General features: G+C 58.3%; 1 protein-coding gene across 1 annotated transcript; it reads right to left on the minus strand.

Moving 5' to 3' along the window:
• Nucleotides 1-1,719: 1,719 nt before the first annotated feature.
• On the minus strand, nt 1,720-12,293 carry RPS6KA4 (ribosomal protein S6 kinase A4). Its single transcript, XM_030833750.2, has 17 exons — nt 12,103-12,293; nt 11,929-12,000; nt 11,018-11,236; nt 10,807-10,922; nt 10,175-10,282; nt 9,908-9,988; nt 9,724-9,827; nt 9,478-9,628; nt 7,007-7,171; nt 5,094-5,222; nt 4,796-4,929; nt 4,606-4,699; nt 3,958-4,131; nt 3,683-3,877; nt 3,273-3,432; nt 2,920-3,083; nt 1,720-2,652 (listed from the first exon to the last, which is right to left on the minus strand). The coding sequence occupies exons 1-17, from the start codon at nt 12,155-12,157 to the stop codon at nt 2,458-2,460; spliced, it is 2,316 nt and encodes a 771-aa protein (XP_030689610.1). The 5' UTR covers nt 12,158-12,293; the 3' UTR covers nt 1,720-2,457.
• Nucleotides 12,294-12,814: the final 521 nt, after the last annotated feature.

A 12,814-nucleotide genomic window follows, 5' to 3' on the forward strand; every position in this document is an offset into this window, starting at 1 on the left:
CAGATTTATGTACCAACTTGTCTCCACATCATTTATGATAGAAACAAAGTTTTAAACAATCCAAACATCCAGCCTTGGGGTAAAATTAAAGCCCATCCTCACTACAGAACTCCTATGGTTGAGGGAAGTCTGGAATCAGACCACCGGGATGGAAGGCACTTCTAGCTGAGTGACCTTGAGCAAGGTGCTGACCTTCACTGAGGCTCACTTTTCCCTCTATTAAATGGAAATGGTGTTTTCTTCATCAGCTAGTCGTGGGGAGTCCATGAGATAAGCCATGTAGTGTTCAGGGCAGTCCCCGCACACTGGAAGACCTCAGTAAATCCCAGTAAATACTTGGTCGTTAAATGACCCCACTCTCACATGTGTTCATCCTCTAGTTCATCCTGACAGCCATGACTCCCTCTTGACAAGTGGGGAAGCCTGGGACTGTTAAGTGACTTACTCAAGTCACACGGTCAGTAAAACAAGAGTCAGAATTAGCGATGCTTTCCCCTCCCCTCCCTCCGACCTTCTCCTGGGCCCCCTCTCCTCCCTCAGACCCATAGGATGGGATACAGTTGGGTGTTCCCACACCCCCACAACTGCCCTTGACCCACACCCATGGGGTCCCACCTGCCCACCAGGCCCACCTGGCTTTGCCCTGACTTCAGCATCTGTGGGGCCCCAGCTCCTGTCCCCAGGCCTCCAGTTACCTCCTCCTCTAAGAGGCAAACCTCAGAACAGGAGGGGAAGGTCCACGCTGAGATGACCCCACAGGGTGCCTATGGGGAGAGAGGCCTGCAGCAGCCCATAGTGTCCAGGCAGGGGGCTGGGGCTCTCAGGACATCTGCACTATACGGACAAATAGCCCTGACCTGGGGGGGCACAGAGGCGCTCAGGCCAAACTGCCCTATGGTCACAACCACCCAGGAGGGATCACACAAGGGCAGTCTCACGCCCCTTGAGAGGGGCACACTCTGATCACTGCCACAGCCGTGGGTATGAGCTGCTCCCCTCCTGCTCTCCCTCCCTGACCGGAACCAAGCCCTGTCCAACTGACCTCTATCTAGGGACCACCCCTTCTCCTGCTCTCCACCCAATGAGGTTGCAGAGGGGAGTCTAAGATCCAGATCTAAGCCAATCAGCACACTGCATCCCTGGCCACAGTGATTGATTCAGCGTAGGCACTTGACCTAAATGGATCCAATTGGAGTACATCTCAGGATTCCTGCCAGGAACGCTAAGACAAAGACTCTCTTTATCACCAGATTTCAATCTGTAGCTCCCTGGAGCACCTGCCACCCATCCTGGGGCCAAAAGGAGAATCCTCCAAGTCTGCAACACCACCAAAAAGGCCCACAACAGAAAAAAAAGCTGAGACTGGGGAGCTGAGTCCTGATCATATGTTTGCATCCTGATCAGGTCTCGCCTGAAGCTACCCCTGGGTTGTGTGGTTCAAAAAGCCAAGAAGTCCTGTGCTGCTGAAGCAAGTTTAGGTTGGGTTTTCTACTACTTCCAACCAGGAGAATCCGAAATGGTACATGGCAGAGGTATCAGATACACACCCAAGATAACTGTTTGATCCTCATGTCAAAAGCCAAGGACAAAGGGTACCATCTTACCCAGAAGGGTCTGCCGTGTCCCTCCTCTTTGAGGTCTCAGGCCCCATTGGCTGGCAGGTAGCCCCAAGACCTCTGCCTATACACACCCCCAACACATACACACACACATGCCACACACAGCACTGGGTAAACTTTTATTTTTAAGTCAAAGGCACAGCCTGGATGGGCTGAGGCAGTGACTGTGGATGCCCACCCCAGACCCCCAAGGTGCCACCCCCAGCTAGGGGCAGCTGTGCCAAAGGGGAGGGGATGGGTGAGAAGGGGGCCTCCCCTTTTAGGGGATCGCCTACCTCCTTCCTTAGCCTCAATAGGGGGAAGCAGGTGACATGAAGTGAGGCAGAAATGCTTCAGGGGGTCCCCCAGGGCCTCTCACTGAGCACCCCCGACACAGGTCTTTGGTGGACGTAATTGCACGAACAGTCCATAAAGTGACAGCTTGAGGGGTGCCCCCTCCCAAGAGCAGGACCTCAGGGGAGGGCAGGGGAGAGGTCCCAGTTTCTCCCTGTGGCAACTCAGTGCTTAGAAATGGAGGAGGAGCCCTCCCCTGCCGGGGCAGCCCCCTGGGGGAGAAGTACCTTCCACCAGATGAGGCCGCATCTAGGCAGAGGGCCCCCCACTCCACTCCCCAGCAGGCCCCCTCCCTCCCTGCATCTCTAACTCTATCCGGTAAGACATTAAAAAAATTCTCTGCTTATAAAAATACTTCTGCTCTGTCTGGGGGTGGGGTGGGGGGGAGGGGAGAGAAGGGTAACAATCCCTGGGGATGGGGCGGAGCTATACAGGAGGCCTGGGGGCAGTGAGCCGGCCTCCTAGAACACAGCCCCGACCGGGGAGAGGGTCACAGTGACGGAGGCTAGGAGGGGGGCAGGGGACCGTTGGCTCGTCGGGGGGCTCCCTTGGCGGCGGGTGCCCGGCCCGGGACGGCGGGCACGGGGGAGACGCGGCGGGATGTGGCGGCGCTCCGCAGCTTCTGTTTCCGCCGCTTGGCCAGCGGCGCGTTTTCCACGCTCTTCAAGAAGAAACCCTCGCGTTTGCCCCGATTGAACGCCTGGCGGAAAGGAGGCGGTAAGTTCCACCGGCCCGGCCTCGACTTCCAAATCCTAGCTTTGGCCCCCATCCCAGGCCTTCCTTCCCATACCACTAGGTCAGGGCCAACAGGTCTTTGGCCTGCAGCCTCTCAAACGGTCAGGGTCCCGACAGGTCAGAGGCCTGGACTCGGCTGAACTCAACCTCTCAGGACTCTGCGGGAGGCGACTCCCGCAGGCTCTGCCTCTCCAGCCTCGGTCCCGGACCCCCTGCAGGCCCCGCCCCTCACCAGAAAGGTGGCGTTGAGCCCGGAGCGCACAGCTGGCCCCGAGGACTCCAGCACGTCCGGCGTCCGTAGCGGAGGCGAGGAGCGCGCGCTGCCGTCCTGCAGCCACGAGCTGCCCCGCAGTCCCTCGAGCTTCAGCCGCTTGGTGGGGTCCACAGTCAGGAGCCCTGGAGGCAGGACAGGGGAAGTGTTGGGGGGCTGTGTGTAGAGGCTGCGCCCCAGAGACATCCTAGCAGCCCCACTCTCCTCCCCACAATTCCCCCACCAGGACACCTGACCCAGTAGCAAACCCTGTCCCATCATGACCCCATGGCCTCCCCCTCCCCAGCCACGGCCTGTGACCTCCGGCTTCGCACCTCGGACCAGCTCCTTGGCTTCCTCGGACACGCCTCGCCAGGCCTCCCCGTCAAGGGAGAAGCGCCCCTCGCGGATCTTGCGCATTATTTCCGCCGCCTGGCTCTGCCCGCCCTGGCCTGAGGCCCCCTGGAAGGGGACCTGGCCTGACAGCATCATGTACTGGGGAGTGAAAAGTGAGACCAGTCCAGACCTTCTCCAAGAGGCTAACTCCTGAGGCCCACGGGTTATGAACTCTGACTTCCAACTCCTAAAACTAGGATGCCCGGACCCCAGCACCAGAGAGACCTCGCCTCTGTATTAGGACGACTTCTGACCCCAGCCTCAGACCAAACCCTGCCACCCCAACAAGAGAACTCCTGTCCCCAGGCTCGGAGGACCCTGACATCTCCTCGGAGACCCCGTCCCATACCAGAATGACGCCGAGGCTCCAGAGGTCGCAGGACTCGTCGTAGCCCTGCTGCGCCAGCAGCTCGGGGGCCGCGTACTGCAGCGTAAAGCAGGGTGTCTGCATGGGCCCCGCTGGGCTCTGCGGGCGCAGCCGCGCGAACCCGAAGTCGATGATCTTCACCGGGGCTCCGGGCGTATCATCGGCGTACAGGATGTTCTATGAGGGCGGCGAGGCGGCCGTCAGAGACTGGCCCTCCGCGCCGAAGCCCTCCCAGTCCGCTGAGGCCCCGCGCCCACCTCGGGCTTGAGGTCGCGGTGCACCACCCCCGCCTCCTCGTGCATGAAGCTCACGGCCGACACGAGGCTGCGCAGGATCTGGCTCGCCTCGGACTCGCTGAAGTGCCGCTTCTTGCGGATGTGCTCCAGCAGCTCCCCACCCTGCAGTAGCTCCAGGACCAGGTACGTGTGCAGCTGCGGGCGGCGCGACGGGCCAAGGTCACCACCTGGGTTACTGTCACCACCTACCCAACCGGGCCGCCCCCCGACCCCCCACCGGGCCCAGCCAGATCCTGCCCCGCGGTCAACATCAAGCTCCGCCCCCGGCTTCAGGCCCCGACCCTGTTCGAACCCTGACCTCAAGACCACCCCAAGAACCACCTTAGGACTCGCTTCAGTTTCTACCCCCTACTTTTTTCCAGGCCCCCGTCCCTTTGGCCACCTTAAAACTCGCCGCCCTAAATCCTCCCCCTGCCCCGTTCCCTCGGCCATCCTCAGCTCCGCCTTCCGGTCCTCAGGCCCTACTCCCCTGAAATTCCACTTCCCTGACCTCCGGGTCCTCAGGCCCCGCCCATGGCGCTCTCAGGCCCCGCCTCCTGTCCTCCTCCCCGCCCCCCACGGGCAGGCTCTAGCGTCCCTGGGCTCCGCCCTAGCCCAGGAAGGCGTCACCTGGTCCTGATGCACTTCGTGCAGCTTCACCACGTTGGGGTGCGACTGGCACAGCCGCAGGGCGGCCACTTCGCGCTGCGTGTTCGCCTCCAGCCTGGGGGCAGGGCAGGCGGGGTCAGGACAGCTGACCTCCGGCCCCGCCCTCCCCGAATCCGCTCAGCAGAACCCAGCCCACCCCGGGCCCGCCCACCTGCGGCTGAGGATTTTGACCGCGAACTCCTGGCCGTTCTGTAGCTGGCGGCAGCGGCGACACACGGAGAAGCTACCCTGGCCCAACGCGGGTTCCCGCAGGTCCAGTTCGTACTGCTGGAAGAAGGGCGAGTCCTGGGGGCGAAGGGGACGCGTCAGAGGTCCTACCGGGAGCCTTGCGGCCATGCCACGCCCCTGTTCAGAGAGGCTACGGACCTCACCCGAAGCCACAGCATGCGCCTGCTGAAGCCACATCTGGAGTCCCCAAGCCCACTTCTCCCCACCCTGGCCCAACCCACCTGCATCATGGCGCTCCTGGCCAACGCTGCCCTGCCAGGCCGGTCTCCAGCAATAGACGCTTCCAGCACATCGGTCATCACCGCGTTGTTGTGGTCAAACAGGATGGACGGTGCCACGAAGGAGTATCCCTGGCGGAGGAGGGGTGTTGTCAGTGGTGGATGGAGGTGCAGATGGAGTCCCCGAAGGCCCAGACCCAGCGGGAAGGAGGGCGGGGCAGAGGAAAGTCCCTGGAGCAGGGGATGTTGCTTTTGCATCCTGGTGCACACAGGATGCGTGGACATTTTATTCCACCTTGTTCTGTGATCTCTTGGGACCATGCATGTCTGTTCCCCCGCCAGTCTGTGACTCTGCCTTTCCCATCACAGTGATCCCCCCAGGTGCCAAGGGCATCATCTGACACAGTGTAGTGGCCCAGAATATGATAGGCTGAATACATGAAAGAACTGTGGCCTGGCATCACACATACTTAACTTAGGAGAATTCAACTCTACCCACTCAGGACAAAAAGTCTTTATTCCTTCCTTTCAAATCAAACTTTGGCCTCCTCTGCAAGGGGGGCTACTGAGGAAACGTAAAGAGAAACCAAAGTTAATTCTTTGCCTTTCCTAACAATCCACATCCTGGCAATTCAAGGGACTCTCAAGGATAATTTTAACAATGTGTTGTTTTCTCCTAAAAATGCAGCGCCACTGTGCGCTAGAATGCAAGCTCCACATGGGTGGGATCATTGTCTGTCAAGTTTATTGTTACGTCCCTAGTGCCCAGGTCAGTGCCTGGCACATTGAAGGCACTCAATACATACTTTTGAATCATTAAATGAATGAATGAAAGTAACCACTGATTCACAAGAAAACTTGCTCATTAGGACTGTGAGATCGAGGATGGATCGCAGGAGATCGAGGGATATTCAAGCACAGAGCTGTCCCTTGTGAGAGCTTCATAGAGGGGAACTGATCCATCCATACTTGATATTGGCCTATTCTTATTTAATATTTATGGACCATGTCCTACAGGCCAGGCCCCCAAGCTGGACTCAGGGACACAGAAATTAAACACACAGTCCCTGCCCTCTGGGAGCTTCAGACCAGGTGAGGCAGTCTCAGTCAGCGCCAGGATAAAACCTGACCAACTGTTTAGAAGGAGATTTTGTCTGTAGCAGGCTGGTGCACAAGGAAAGGGTGACCCAGGGCCAGAGGAGCAGGGAAGACTTCATATGCGGACAGCACTGGACAACAAGGCTTGAATTTTGCCAGGTGAGCAACTATACCCTCCAGGTTGAGGGAACCACATATGCAAAGGTACAGAGGTGTGTTCTGGCACCTCTGAGCAGTTCAGAGGTGCTAGAGCACTGAGTGGGATAACAGAGTGCTGAGGCGAGGGCTCTGAGCAGAGACCACATCGTGCAAGGCCTTGTATGCCGAGCAAAGGAGATGGGACTGGTCCAACAGGCCTAAGCTTCTAAAACTGGGTGGAGGGGGCCTATGCCCCCAGGAGTGTGATATGATGTGCCAGAGGGACGTGCAAAGCCACAGTATAAACAAGGCATCTCTTCCTAAGTGTCCCCTTAAGCAAGTGAATAATTTAAAACTTATTTTAAATAATAATTTAAAACTTATTTTAAAATAATTTAAAATTTATTTTAAAATAAAATAATTTACGTAACAATAGAGATATGATGGAGAAGAAGGGAAATTAACATGAAATTTCAAGATAAACCAGGAAATTCAAAGGCACGTCCTGCCCAGGTGGTCTCTATGACTGACAACTGTAGGTTCCACACGAGTGGAGAGATCTAGAGATGCTGGCTCCTGATCAGGACACAGGGCCTGTGCAGTGCCCACAGGTCAGCCAGGGCTAAGGCTGAGCAGCTCTTGCCTCCCCCGCAACTGTGGTTCTACGAACACTCGCTCACCTGGAAGATGCGAGGATCCCCAGGTGGGGGGCTTCCAGGGGGTGAGTAGACAGGCTCCAGCCGGGTAAATTCCTCTGCAAAGTTGCCCACATCCAGCTCTGAGCGGATCTGGGGTCGGAATGGGGCTGGAATCTTCCTGGCAGCCAGAGCAGCCCAATCCAGACCCTGGAGAAAAGGAATGAGAGACAAGGGGTCAAAGGGCAGGAAGTGGAAACCCCTGTCCACTCAGGCCACCCTCACCAGGCAGCTCCTCAGTGAGGCAAAGGTCTCACTGGCATTCGTGTGGGAAGCTGTTCTTCCTGCCTCTCCAGCTTCTGTTTCCCTTTCTCTGATAACAGAATCCCTATTTCTCTTGGAGAACCAGCCCTCCACCACACTCAGCCAACTCTAAGGCTTTTAATAGAATTGATGTGCAAAAAAAAAAAAAAAAAACAAATCTCTTTCTCCTACTGGACTTAAATCTGGGAGGATATGGGCCTGGAACTGCTGGGGACCCCCTCAATGTCTAATGATGAAGTGCCTGTGCAGAAAAGCAGAAGGAAGAGACAAAGAAAGAAATTCCTAATAACATAGATTCAGCACCTGGATGCAGCCTTGCCTGAAGTCAGACCACTTTTCCTTGGACTTTTCATTTATGGGAGCTAAAACATTCCTTTTATGTTTAAACTAGTACAGCGGAGCCTGTTCGTTGCCTGCCCAACATCCACTCTCCTGGTCTTCCTTAGTACTATAGCCCCAATTTTATTTCAGGAACCAATGTACACATCTAAAAACTAGTATTTTATAAACTTCCTTGCAGCTAGCAGTGACCAGTTACTTGTAAGCAAAAATTACGAGGTAGGAATCCAGGGAAAGAGCCTGAAGAGGAGGGTGAACCATTGGTAAGGTGCCCTTTTTGCCCTTCCACTCCTTCTTCTTCGTGCTTCCCACCTGGAGAGCAACCTAGATAGCAAGAGCTCCAGCAGTCATCTTGTACCACGAGGCAACCTTGGGGACAGAGGCTACGTGCTAAGAATAGAGGAGCATTTAAAAAGAAAAAAAAAAGAAACTGAACTTGGCTTCATGAAGACACCACAGCAGCCCCAGCCTGCCAACTTCTGGATTTCTTTTATGTGAGAAAATAAATAAATAAATAGACGTCTATCTTGTTTAGACCACTATTCATTCCTATCTCTGTTCTTAGCAGCCAGACTCTATTCCACAGATATCACCATCTTGAGTTGGACTTTTTGTCACTTGCAGCCTAGAGGCCCGGCCCGGGCTTGAAGGCCCCAGTTCTGGCACCAGGGACCTGAGCATTGCTATCACCAAAGAGGCTATCTCAAGAGAAGGGGGAATAAGGGCACCATCAGGCCTCGAAAACCTTGGGGCGCCTCTCCAGTGTGACTACTGGTCCAGCTACTCCCAGCACCTGGAGCCTGGCATGTGCTCAGGGCGGGTTGAGGAATTCACTTAAGGAAACTGACACTGTTCAGTCACTTCACCCACAAAGGGACATCTTCACTGCAGAGACTTAGACTCCTGTCCGAGAAAGCTTCTCTGAGGGCCCTTCCAAGCAGTACTTGCTGGGAAGATTCAAGGAGATGGCACTCATAGCAAGGGTAACTGGATGTCTGGCCCACTGTAAGTGCCCATTAGCGGATGCCTCTGTTTCTACGTCAGACAAGGCAAATTTAATACCCACATGTAAACAGAACACAACAGTTAAGAGTGTGGGCCTTCAAGCCACCCAGATGCGGGTTTAAATCTAAGCTCCATCACTTAGCTCAGTGATCTTGGGCAAATTACTTAACCTCTCTGAACCTCAGTTTCCTCATCTGTAAAGATGAAGATAATCAGGAAGGTTCTGAGGCTTACATGAAATAATGCAAGCAAGGGGCCAAGACACAGGTGTTCACAGTCACAGGGCCCTGCTCGGCAGTGATGCTGGCCAGGTATAGTGCCCGAGCCAGTGAGGTCTCACAAGGACAGAATTCACTCTGCACTGCACCTTAAACTGTGTGTGCTTTTAACAAGTGAACAAAACCCACGTGGTTGATTCAGACATGTCCATCTGAAGAAGAGGCACACAGCCTGTACAGGTACAAAGACCAAAACCCTGAGTGGATGCAAGAGTCATAAGATTTGGGCTGACAGCAGACCTGGGGTCTGTTCCCAGCTCTACACTTTTACTGTGTGATCTTGGGCAAGTCACCTTGCTCCTCTGAACCTGTCCAATGAAAGGACTGATGAATTCATTCTCAAGTCCCTGCCAGCCCTACCAGGCAATGAATGCTTTCCCGCCAAGAACACATCTTCCAAGTTGCAATAGAGACGGCTGAGAAGACAAGCCTGCTTTCTTTATCTGAGAGGTTTTCCAAATCAAGTGAAACTGGCCAGCCTCAGACCATCCCTCCAGTGTCCCCCAACCCAGAGCAGTAGCCTGGCCCCGGTGTGTGCAGACAGGTATGGGGGCGAGCCAGGAGCCTCACCTGGAAGAAGGGGTGGTTCTTAACTTCCTGCGCCCCCTGGTGTCCTGCACCCAGCCGCTTCTTGGGGTCCTTGCAAAGCAGCCGCTGCAGTAGATCCTGTGCCACTGGCCCGATCCGGGGGGGGAAGGGAGGGGAGCACTTCAGGATCCGTCTGGGAGGATTGGTGGGGGGGCGTCAGGGGCAGCAGGCCCCCCCTCCAGCCCTGCCCAGGCCCCTCGGCCGCCCTCTGCTTCCAGCCCTGCTCACCGAGACACCTCTGCCTGCGTGTTCCTCTCGCCCTCCAGGGTGAAGGGCGAGGCCCCCGTCAGCAGCTCGAAGAGCAGGATGCCTAGGCTCCACCAGTCCACAGCCTGCGGGGCAGAGCCAGGGTGAGGGCCTGCGACCACCCCTACCTTGCCACACCCACCCCTCTGACCCCCCGCCAACCCACCTTGCCGTGGCCCGACTTGCTGCGGATAATCTCGGGGGCCATGTACTCGATGGTGCCACAGAAGGAGAAGGTCCGCTCTTTCTGGGAGGGCAAGAGGACCCGCCCAAGGCTCAGAGTTAAGACTCGTGGACTTGTGAGGGTCGGAGCAGTGGGAACTCCCCGAAGGCAGGGCCTGGATCTACTCACCTCTGCACCCCCAAGAAACGCAGAGCCAGGCATGAAGCGGGAGCCGGGAAGGGACGGCCCGCACGGGGGTCCTTCACTCACCTCCTCTGTCAGGAACTCCTTGCTAAGCCCGAAGTCCGTGAGGACGACATGGCCCTCGGAGTCCAGGAGCACGTTCTCCAGCTTCAGATCTCGGTAGATGATGCCCAGCTGGCAGGAGCAAGAAGGCCCTGAGGATCCCTCCCCCGACACCCTCTGCTCCTGTCCCTGCACCTGGTCCCTGGGGACGGGGATCTCCAGTGCTGGTGCGGGGCCGGGGTGGGACTGGACCATTGGATAGGAAAAGCCATTTAAGATGTAAAAGCAAGGAAGAGGACACCCTGGAGAGGCCACAAGGGAGCAGGCCCCAAGTTCCCAGGGAGAGGAGCCCCATCTCATGACGGCTTTGGGAGCCAAGGCATGAGGTCTCCGTTTGCAGAAGTTCTGTGAACGTGGCCCCAGGAAGCAGCCTCGCGCTCCCTGTGAGAGGGAAGCCCCTCCGAGGAGACCCCAGGGGAGGAGACCCCACCAGGCAGCACCGGGGCCTTCCTTCCAGGAGGCCTACGGGAAGCAGCTCCCGTCCCCACCGAGGCCACCAGCCCTCAGAAAGCCCAAGGCCACTAGGTTCACAGGCCCCTTCTAAGGCCCAGGCCCAGTCCCCACGGCCACAGCCAGGTGGCCAGGTCCTCACCCACCTTGTGCAGGTGTTCCAGGGCCAGCACGATCTCGCCCCCATACACGCGCACCTCAGCCTCCTTGAAGTACTGGCGCTGGTACAGGTGGGTGAACATTTCGCCGCCGTTCACATAGTCTGGGGGCGGGAGGTGGGTGAAAGTCGCGGAGTAGCCCCCTGGGGTGGCCCCCCCGCCTCCACGGCCCCCAGGGTTGGAAGGTGTCTGCCCTTACCCAGGATGAGGTGCAGCTTGGCGTCCGTCTGGAAGGCGTAGTGCAGCGTGACCAGGAAGGGTGCCTGGCGCACCAGCTCCAGCACGGAGCGCTCCGTGCGCGTGTGCTCCTGCGTCTTGGCTCGCTGCACCAGCGCCGCCTTGCGCAGCACCTTCATGGCATACAGCTTCCCCGCGTCGTGCCCGCCCGCCTTCCGCACCAGGAACACCTTCCCGTAGGCTGTGGGAGCAGCGAGTGGGCGGAGGGTAGGCCATGAACAGGAGGGTGGTGCAGACGGGTGAGGGTGGGCACGCTGCCAAGCCAGGAGGGTGTGCAAGTCGGGGGAAGGAGCTGGGGTGAGAGGCAGGTGTGCAAAAACTGGCAGAGCCTTCTAAGGAAAAGGTGTGCACACCCCCGGGCGGGTGCTCAGCAAAACCAGGGAGGGGGTGTGCACACCAGGCTGGGGGCACACAACTCCGGGAGGCCTGCAGCGGGGGTGGGGGTGGGGTGGAGGGCGGGTCATGTGCAAACCTGTGGAAGATGAGACAGATGCAAGAGGATGCAAAGCCAGGGAAGGGAGGCAGAGGTGCACGCAGACAGGGGAGGGCCGGTCAAACCCGAGGAGGGGAGTTTGCAAAGTGGGGGAGAGGGCTCTCATATCCCGCAAGGGGAGGAGCTGTGAAATCACACAGGAGAGCTGCAAGCCCCCAAGAGTGTTGGCAGATCCCAGAGGACCTTCCAGGGAGGAGCGACGTCAACGTGGAGCAGCCCTGCGGGTCGGCATGCAAACCATGGCAGGGCAGGGCAAAGCAGGCAGGGCAGGGAGAGGCTGGGGAGCACTGCCGGCAGCCTGGCCCAACCCAGGTGGGTGTGCAAGCGGGAGGCCCGGGGCACCATGCCTGGGACACCTGCCGGTGGATAGGGCTCCTCACCTCCCGTGCCCAGCACCTTGAGCAGCTGGAAGTTCTCCACGCCCACCTTCTCCTCGTGCCCGGTCAGGTTGGCTGCGGGCACAGGGGGCAAATGAACCCAGCCCGTGCATGAACCCTCCCAGCCGGCCTGGGCAGCCATCACCCGGCCTGCACCCCGGGCCACCTATGCCCCACCTTCGGTGATCTGCAGCTCCACCGCACAGCCCTCGTCCTCGTCCTCGTCCCCCATGGCCGGCGGGTCGCTGGGGCCCGCGAGGCTCAGCTCCGGGCGGCGCCGGTTACATGGCGGCTCCGGCCGGGGCGGGAGCTTCCTGGTGCCGCCTCCGGGGCTGAGGCGGGCGCCGGCGCCGCCTCCCTGCTCCCCGCCCCGCGCGGCCTGAGTCAGGCGCTGGAACGTGACAGCGCCGGGCGGGGGGCGGGCGGACGGGGCGGTCCCATCTCCCGCAGGCGCAGGGGGCTGGTGCTAGGGCTGTGCGCTCTGGGCCCCAGGCGACCATCCTGGGGACCTGGGAACACCCCTTAGGAGCCGTGCCTGGGGTCCGTGGATAACCTGGGGCCTCTGTGGGGCGGACACTCCCAAGCCAGGTGTTGGCCCCAGGGCGGTAAGTCCACGTCAGGCTGTGTCCCAAGGGGGATGGGGGTCCCACTCAGGTACTTTAGAGCCGCCTTCCCCTCCAGGGTGCCAGCCCCAAGGGCAGCCAAGCAGCTCTGTCCAATTCTTAGCCACCAGCGAAAGTGAGGGATTTCATAAAAATCACAACCCACTTGCCTCGTTTTTGATCACTCCTTGACCTCAGCAAATAGGGGAGGGGATCTGTCGGTCCCCTTGCCAGACGAGCAGTCTGAAGCCACACGGCCACCCTTGTCCAGCTACTGCCAGCCCAGC

The sequence above is a fragment of the Globicephala melas genome, chromosome 8 (genome assembly GCF_963455315.2).
Source record: "Globicephala melas chromosome 8, mGloMel1.2, whole genome shotgun sequence".
Lineage (NCBI taxonomy): Eukaryota > Metazoa > Chordata > Mammalia > Artiodactyla > Delphinidae > Globicephala > Globicephala melas.

Bases quoted from the DNA above. Each gene is read 5' to 3' on its own strand.
- RPS6KA4 (XM_030833750.2), bottom strand. From the start codon at position 12,157: ATGGGGGACGAGGACGAGGACGAGGGCTGTGCGGTGGAGCTGCAGATC. The intron at 10,923-11,017 runs GTAAGGGCAGAC...TCCCGCCCCCAG, and splicing joins CAAGCTGCACCTCATCCTGG to ACTATGTGAACGGCGGCGAA. The intron at 3,433-3,682 runs GTATGGGACGGG...TTCACTCCCCAG, and splicing joins GGAGCCTCGGCGTCATTCTG to TACATGATGCTGTCAGGCCA.